At 29.0% G+C, this 9,551-nt stretch overlaps 1 protein-coding gene across 1 annotated transcript; it reads left to right on the top strand.

The window, feature by feature from the left end:
* Positions 1-331: 331 nt before the first annotated feature.
* Positions 332-9,010, top strand: LOC106467374 (WD repeat-containing protein WRAP73-like; the record flags this gene model as incomplete). The annotated part of the gene is made up of 6 exons (XM_013927723.2): positions 332-421; positions 4,407-4,562; positions 4,903-4,998; positions 5,720-5,776; positions 7,164-7,280; positions 8,834-9,010. Coding segments are annotated over exons 2-6 (516 nt in total), but the record flags the coding sequence as incomplete, so codon positions are not given.
* Positions 9,011-9,551: the final 541 nt, after the last annotated feature.

The raw sequence follows: 9,551 nt of genomic DNA on the forward strand, positions 1-9,551 counted from the left end.
AAACCAGTTTTTATCAAGAAAGAACTTGTGTCGCTTAAGTTTCGTCGGAACGAAGTTACGGAAAAATCAATTAACAAACGGAGACGTAACAACAGGTTGTTGTTTGTACTTGTGGCTTCATAATTACTAAATTAATAAAAATTAAGTGTTTTTTTTTATTTCTGCCACATATTCGGGATAAAGTACCAAATACCATAACTATATGCAACTAGAATCGCTCTTAATAAAACAACCATTCTTATTTTTCTAGTAAATCGCTATGCTAATATATTTTTACTTTCAAAAAGTGGGTTTCTCGTCATCAAATTTAAATTTCCATTTGGTGGCGTGCCCGCTATAAACAAGCTGTGGGGGGTGATTTTAAATATTGTATTTTAGTTTATACCATTCAACGCTAACGAAACACATAAAATAGATTAAAGTAAGTATATTATCGTCATTTTTAAATTACTTTTCGAATTATTAACCTTTTTTGTTAATTTTTTGGCATGATTAAGTAACTGTGAATGTAATTAGAACAAACTGTGCACTCCCAGTCCCACAGTTTCGCTCCCGTGCTACTAGTACTAGTACAGTAACATATAAAAAAAAAGTTATGATTAAAACTTCAGAGAGAACCTTTGATCATATAGTTTGAAAGTTAAAATATTAAACATATGCACATTCCAAGCACACGAGTAACTAAAGAACCGATAAAATAATCGGTCAAAAAATGGAGTTTTTGGGGTTAAGCCTAATTTTACGTTATCGTAAGTCGTAGTAAGACTAAGTTACAATTACTACTACAAGTGAATACTAGTACTACAGTACAGTACTACTAATAACGTTAGTACTTTAGTTAATCAATACATTTTACACCTTTTTCATAAACTGTATCTTATTTCTTACTGAGGTAGGTCCAAATATTGTGGTGAATTCTGTATTGTTTTAAAATTTTTGAATGTAAAACTAAAACTATGATTAATATTTTAATTCTGTAAAAAACAAAGTGCTCACAAGAAAAGGAAAAAAATCTCTAATGTTGTATTTTCAATCTTTCAAAATTGTGGCTCTGAGGAGTTTAGTTTTATAAGTTTCTTGGGAATTATCTGATTGAAGTTTATGTTGGCAGTCGCACAGATTCACAGTTCAAAAATTGAGTTATATAATCGTAATACAGTATGTGGCCATTTTCTGTGTGCTAGAAGTATCACATTTCTGCTTATAACCAGTTGACTTCAAAGAAACCTCTGATGGTTAGATTTGTACATTTTGGCAGATTTTGGGGTTCAAGTAAGTCAAAAAGAAAAAGATCAGACCCAAAAGCCTATTTTGGGCTAATGCATTGTCTTGCCAAAGGCATTGTAATATATACATGTATAACTAGTCATAGAAAACGGCTTTAGTGATCACTATCTTAATATGGTGTAGTACCTAATTTTTTGTAATTCAACTTTTAATTATATGCACAATATAAAATAGCTATTTACAATTTTAATATAACCATTTTTTTAGATTTTTCAACACTTTGTAATATCAATTCAGGAAATGCTCTTAACTGGCATATGTTATCGGTGTAGGAATGTCCACATTGTTAGAAGTTTTTATTTTTATATTGTAATAATTTATTAGAGAATAAAATGACTTGATTAAGATATATTGGTTTTCATTCCATGAAGAGTTTAAAACCTTAAATTTTTTTTAGAATTACCATTTTCAAAAACCTTTACTATGTCGTTCATAAACATTTTTCTGGGCATTGAGTCTGGAGGCACCCATATTTTGAACTAACTTGTACATTAATTCTTCTTTCTGTTTGTTTCTAGTTAATTTTTTAATTAACCTAGAAATAATGTTTTAGTAATTATTTTTTCCCTGTAATTTTTGTTATTTTTTCCAACACAGGTCAATTTGACATTGTCTTGCCTTGTGCATGTTCATTTAAAATTATTCTTTTTAGTTATGGTTTTTAAACACATCAAATTATCCTGTATGAAGTACCAACTTAAGTTGCTCTCTTCATGGAACTTGCTTGAGCAAAAAGATTTTGAAACAGTTCAGAGATCCTTTTTGAATATTTGTTTTTAGACTTCAAATGCTGGTAAAAAGAATACAAATATTTTAAATCATCTTGTATAGAATCTGATGAACTATTATAAGTCAACTATGTATCATCATAAGTTTTTTTGCCACTTTTAATAACACTTTTCATTTATTTCATTACTTCAAATTAAAATTCCAAGAACTTGGCAGGTGTACAAAATACAAGTCAGGAAGAGAACAAAGTCTTCATGCCCACTATCCTTGTATAACTTGAATCTGTCAGAAAGTGTTCCCTTTTAAAATATAAGCTTAAGGCCTATTATTTTCATATTTAAACAGTATGAATACTAAACCTGAAAATCCAAATAATTGAAATAAATTTTATATTGCATTCTATAAATAACTATAAATCTTCATACTTTATTGGACAAAATAGTTCACAGTATTTTAGATTTGGAATGATTTTTATGTGACTTGCCATCCATGCTGTGACCAACTTATATAGAACTTAAAAGATTACAGCAACTAGCATAAGAGCCAGTAGCTGAGAACAAGTCATTGTTTCATCCATCGTGTTTGTACTAGTTATGGTGCATTAACATTATGTATTGTATATCTATTCAAAAATTAAAAGTGTGTTTGATGTTATTGTAATGTAAGCATCATAAAAATAACTTTCCTAGGTATATATGATTTTTATTGCTAATACAAAACTATTTATAGAATATATTTCTGAATTTTTATTTTTTTAAAAATTGTCTTCAGGCTTTTCAGAAAGTTATAAAACATAGTATAAAATTAATTGCCAAAAGTAACATTGTTTATGATCATCTTTATGAGTACTGATAAAATGTACTTAATGTAGTTACTTAAAAATTGAATATAAATATATAATTATCAGAGGCCAGTAGCAGCTGAGTAATTTATTAATACCATACACACTCTAGACCTACCCATGCATATTATTTTATTTATTAAAATTTGTAATGATTTCTTGAAGTTTCTTGATGTCTGCCTTTTAAGAGAAATGTATAGCCTATACTTTAATGTACAAAAGTTTGTGTTATAGCTGAAAAATATTTAACTTTTGACTCCAGTGCTAGATATTATAACTTTTCTTGACTCACAATTCCCTTGTACTAGCAAATTTCTAGTCACCCATGTGAAAGTACTGCAAAAATGTTATCATAAGGGATGCCCAAGAATTTTGCTGATAGATGACTTCCCTCAAAGAATAAAACAATAGTTTTACCAAAGAAAAAAACTTTGTGAATTGCAGAAAATAACAGGCCTTTGAAAATAGTGTTACCTTTTATAAGTCAGAATGATCATCTCCAGGTTTACCTAAAGCACTACTATTATTAACACACCATTACTCTTTGGAAAGAGAAAAGTTTCCTAAGCTTTATCTTGCTATACTTCCCACATTGTTTTCTGTATGGATATGAGATGTAAGATCATGTAGAAATTTATCTTATATTAGTTTAGTATATTTAAAAAAAAGACATAAAATGATTAAAATAAAAGAACAAGTTTATTGTACTGTGACATCCTCCATGTTTGTACTGTTACTGTTCTCCAGTAGAGGTACTACTATAAACACTAGGGAGCTTTAATTACAAAGCTGCAAAAGACCTCTTGACATTTCCAACAAGTAAAGAATCCAGGCGATGCTGGGTATGACCTAGTGGTTGGTAAACTTTAAGAGTGAAAATCAAGTTCCACTTTCAGTCAGCAAGAGTTGATTGTGGGTGCTATTGACAAGCGGCCTTCTTGTTGTCTTAATTGGTTCAAAATTAGGTACAACTGTGTATAGATAGTCTTTATGTAGCATTGTGCTAAAGTCTGGCACAGAAGTTATATCTTTTATTTTAGGGATATAATTTTTTTTGGAGGTTATTGAAAATTTTGTCCCTGTAAGTCTTAATTGAAATCTGAACATTTACTGACATTGTCTGTTGAAATAAGGATCCCCACTTTTCAATCTATTACTTTAAGAATGTGTTACTTAAATGCATACATATGAGGTTATTATGTAACTCAAGAACGTTATTAGCTTTCATAAAACAACTTTTTAATAATGTATTCCTGTTAGGTAAAAAAAATTGATTATAATTTGAGTTTAACAATTCTAAAATGGTAAAAAAATCTTTTAAATTTTAGTTGATCTTAAAATTTTTTTATTGTCACTGAATCATTTGATATTACTTACATTTAACAATTATTTACTAAACATAATAATTTATCTTCGAATAACCTGGATGTTGACAACTCGACTGTCGACATTGTAATGCAGACTGTCGATTTGTTCTCATCTAAATTTCTGTCAGTTGTTTAGTTTATTAAACATAATTCTACAGTCCTGCATTTTTTTCTTGCTCTAGATTTAGCAAAAGACAAATAATTTGACTTTTAAGGAATGTTGAAGATATCTCACAAGTATAATCATTCCTTTATGTCAAGAATTGGTAATGAATTTTTCTCAACTATTTAAACAGACCAATGGCCAATGTGAATTCTCACCAGATGGCAGGCTCTTGGTAAGTTTTGTCAATACAATGAATTTGTTTATTAAAACCATTATACAGTTATAAAAACAGTTTAATGACATTATATGCTTTTACTTTCTATTAAATGTTGAATTTGGAAACATTGTTTTACCTTAAATATATACATGTAAGAAAATGTTGGAAGGTTAACCAACTAATGAAAATATATACATATAAAAATAATGATTGTAATATTAATGTTGAGCACCTACTTAACTGTATCATTAAAACTGTGTTATTTAAAGGTGGGAGATGCGAGTTGCCTTTGTCTTTCAATACATGAGGTATCTAAAAAATTGTTTTATTATAAGTTTTATCCGACTTGATACAGGCTTACACCAACAGTCAGCGGCTTGTCATTCGTGATGTTCAGTCTCTACAAGTTGTATGTCAGTTTACCTGTGTTGATTCTATAGAAAAAATTGAGGTAAGCAAACAAAGATTGCAATAGTATTCAGGTAGAACAAAAAAGTAGTATATCCATAAAAGAAATAATAGGTACTATGTAATCACACCTTTTTCAGTGACCATAATACAGGAAAAACAGAAATGTCACTAGTTAGACAACGTGAACATTAAAAATTTGATTTTTCACTCCGTGTACATATATATAGTTCCAACAAACCATGTAAAAACAAAACAGTCATTGATAATGTCTACTAAGTCTGTAAGTGATTATCAGCCTCTTGTTTCTTATATGCCCAATACTCACACTTAAAAATGGTGAAATAGTGCAGTGTAAGATTGACATAAAATAATATTTTGAAACTTAAAATATCTTAAATTCAAGATATAACAACAATGGGGCCATTTAGCTAGCCAGAAAATTAAATTTTTATTGTGCTTGTCACCAACTCCATTTAAACTGGACTCTTCTTTTTTTTTAGAAATGATAGATATGGTAAAACATGTAATGGTAGAAAAGTGAAATGATATTAGGGAGGTAAAAGACAATCAAAGTCAGGTACTTAATACACTGTGTAAAGAAATGTGTAATTTACTAGATAACCCATTAGAAATTATGAATAATTAATTGTGACAGGATAATCACATATTCAAATACTTAAAGTATTTTAGGTTATCAAGTTTGTTATGAAAGTAATGTTGTATAAAGTAATAGGCCTAATCTTAATTATTATTTTGTGTAGTGGGCTTCAGATTCAACATACATCCTTTGTGGTATGTTCAAACGAAGAGTTGTTCAGGTATGTAAAAAATACAGATTTTGTCTTTTACCCCGATCTCAGATTGCATTTATAAATATATATTTTTTATATATTAGGTAATTGTTCCATTTAGTCTATTGCTCATGACACTTACTTGTATTTCTTTTATTTTCAGAATATTTATGTTTTTACTTTGTCATTAATTTATTGTGTTAAAAGAAATGTTTGATTTTTCACTATCTTCCTTCCCCAATTTTTAGGTTATACCTTTTTTTGTTCCTGGGAATTTTAGATGTTTTTATTCTTATATATTTAAGCCTTTTCTTCTTTTTTGTGTTTTATCTTTCTGGTTTATCAGATGAACTTTACTGATGTCCACTTGTTCTCTAACAATGCTTTTACTCATGATATATACTTAATTGTATAGCTGGGAGCATTGTATGATCTGATTGCAGGAAGTATTAATATGTAGATAGGCTTACTGTTTTAAATGGAATGTCAAGAAGTTTCTGTTTATTTCATTTTACTTAATTCTGACATTTTGTTATAATGTTTGTTCAAAGACACCAATCTTATTTAAGTTGAAGCAACTTTAATACTTTATCAGTGAAATAAATTTTACTTCAACTATTGTTCTTAATGTGTTGAAAAGAACATGCTCTCGGATGTTTGCTCCTTTAATTACATTGGATTTGAACTTATATCTCACTCCAAGCTTCCTGAAAAGTGGTTTCTGAAAACACAGACCACTCAAGTAATGCACCTCTCCAGTAATTGTACGGTTTATTACACAGTATAACTGATCTCTCCAGTAGTAGAGAGGTCAGTTATACTGTGTAATATAATCCTGTAACCAGAAAGACACTGTGAGAAATTCACTTTTTTCTTCTAATCTAGTTAGTAAATTTAATGTGTTTATTGAGTTTCTAACTAAAACAATATTAAAATGCAATCCTTTCTTGAAATTAATTAGCTATATTTTGTTTGTGAAATATTATCCTTTTCAAGATTTCACTTGTGCAGTCTCTGCATATTACTGAGAATTTTGTTTAGTTAGAAACCATACGATGATATAAAGAAATATTTACTTGTGTCACCTGATTGATAACAACAGATAATTGTACAATTATGATTGTACATCAACTTTTAACTGATTAAATATACTACTTATCAATGTTTAAGGTGTCCATAATGTCAGCTAGTTAGAAACATTATAATTCCTGATAAATTATAGACGTAGAACTTATGAGTTAATCAAATTAATTTGTGTTACTCTCAGAAATGAAGTAACATATAAATTTTAGATGTAAAATTACATACTTCATCAGAACAATTAATATTAGAGTATCATTTGTAATTTCATTTTCAGCTGTCATGTAATATATATGTAAATGTATTCGTTATAAAAATCTATAATAAATTATAGGTTTGGTCTGTACAAGAACCAACTTGGACATGCAAGATTGATGAAGGATCTCTAGGGCTGATAGATGTTTTATGGAGTCCTGATGGGAGACATATACTGACTACAGCAAAATTTCATGTAGGTACTGATTACATCATTAGGTGTTGAATTCTGAAAATATTAATACATTCTGGGATGATGCTGATTCCAGAAACCAGGGTCAGCCTTTTGTGATGATATTTAAATCACCAGTTCTCAAGATGTGGTCTACAGGCTCCCTCCAGGTGGTCCATGAAAAGGTTGTTTAATTACTAAAAGGAAATGACAACATAGTGTACGGATCCAATTGTGGTCTGCCAAAAGATTCCCAGGGTCCTCAAAAAAAAGTTTGAAAACTACTTTAAGAAGGTTTTAATTATTCAAAGAATTAACTTTTTACATTTTTGTTAATTGTTTTTTTTTTCCATCTGAAATATTGTTTGGAATGCTATTTAAATACTTAAAAATATTGTGCTCACATTATTCTCTCACTTTCCAAGTTGTGCACACAAGAGTAAAATTCATACATCTGAGTCATGGATGGAAGAATTCCATTGCATGTGTCATACTATAATTGTAGGACTTCAATTCATGAAAAAGTTTCTAAAATGTATTCTGACCCCTTTTTTATTTATCAATTCCTCCATTACCTAGCTGAAAGAGAAAATGTTTCCCAATTCATTTAACATACATATTAAATTTAAAAAATGTTATTTGAAAAGAAAATTAACGTGAACTGATTAATAAATTTGTCTCCTTTCAATCTTTACAGTATGCTAAATCATTATTTATCTTTTGAACTTTTACAGTGTATTAAATCATTGTGTCTTTTGAATCTTTACAGTGTACTAAATCATTGAGTATCCTTTGAATCTTTACAGAGTATGAAATCATTGTGTTCTTTTAATCTTTACAGTGAACTAAATCATTGTGTTCTTTTAATCTTTACAGAGTATGAAATCATTGTGTTTTTTTAATCTTTACAGTGCACAAAATCATTGTGTTCTTTGAATCTTTACAATGTACTAAATCATTGAGTATCCTTTGAATCTTTAAAGTGGACTAAATCATTGTGTTCTTTTAATCTTTACAGAGTATGAAATCATTGTGTTTTTTTAATCTTTACAGTGGACTAAAATCATTGTGTTCTTTTAATATATACAGAGTATGAAATCATTGTTTTTTTAATCTTTACAGTGCACAAAATCATTGTGTTCTTTAAATTATATATATATATATATATATGTATACCAACAAATTTTTATCTACAGATGTATAAGCTGTAATACATCAGATATTAAGATGTGATATCCAGTTTGGATGGGGAGTACATCTTGACAAATTAATCTCAGTGTCTAGTGTTACATTTTGTTAGTTTAACTTGTATATTAAATCTTGTAACACTTTAAAAGATCAAAATCTAGTAAATTGCTAAAGAATTAAACTATAGAACTGTTCTGTCAAACATGGTTAGTTTTGTGCACTTAGTGATTAAAAGGCAAAACTTTTGTGTTTTGCATTAATAAAAATGTGACACTTCAATTAATAGTTCATTCTGCAGTTTCTTAAAAGATAGATTCAACTCTGTGTTTTCAAATAATGCATAAGTAGAAACATTAAATGTTTTCTTTATTCCTTATTTTTATGGTTAGCTGAGGATCACTGTCTGGTCCCTTGTCAACAAGTCTGTCTCTTACATAAAGTACCCTAAAGCTACCAAACCTGGACTTGCTTTCAGAAATGATGGGAAATACTTAGCTCTTGCAGAGAGACGGGACTGCAAGGATTACATCAGTATATTTGTATGTTCCACATGGCAGCATATTAAGGTGTGTATTGTGATTATTTAGGGTCTTGATATCAGTTCTGAAAATTTTAAGTTTTGCTATAACTTAAAGTTTATGCAATGTAGAAATAATCTCAAAATATATTGTAATAGGAACATAGGGAAATTTTAAAACTTCATTTTACCAGGGAAAAATAACTTTTTCATTCTTTCTTATTGTATTGACAGAAAATAATAATTATTAGGTCCTCAAGAAATTAATGTAGCATTTTGGAACACTTTCATTAACCACCCCCCAAAAAAATGCACATCACGTATAATAGTTAAATGAACCACCTAAACATCATGTTAATGTAGCTTATATAATGTGTAAGGTTTAGTATACTATAATCTCTTATAATGATGGCACATGACAAGACACATATTCTGCATGTAATGCTGTTTGAATACAAAGAGGGAAACAATGCCTCTGTAACCACAAAGAATATCAAATAAGTTTACGGAAATGTTTTGAATGTTCGTAAGTGTCAATGATGGTTCAGAAAATTTCATTCAGGTGACTTTAGCCTTAAAAACTGTGATGG

Source organism: Limulus polyphemus, unplaced genomic scaffold (assembly GCF_000517525.1).
Source record: "Limulus polyphemus unplaced genomic scaffold, Limulus_polyphemus-2.1.2 Scaffold2590, whole genome shotgun sequence".
Taxonomy (NCBI): Eukaryota; Metazoa; Arthropoda; class Merostomata; order Xiphosura; family Limulidae; genus Limulus; species Limulus polyphemus.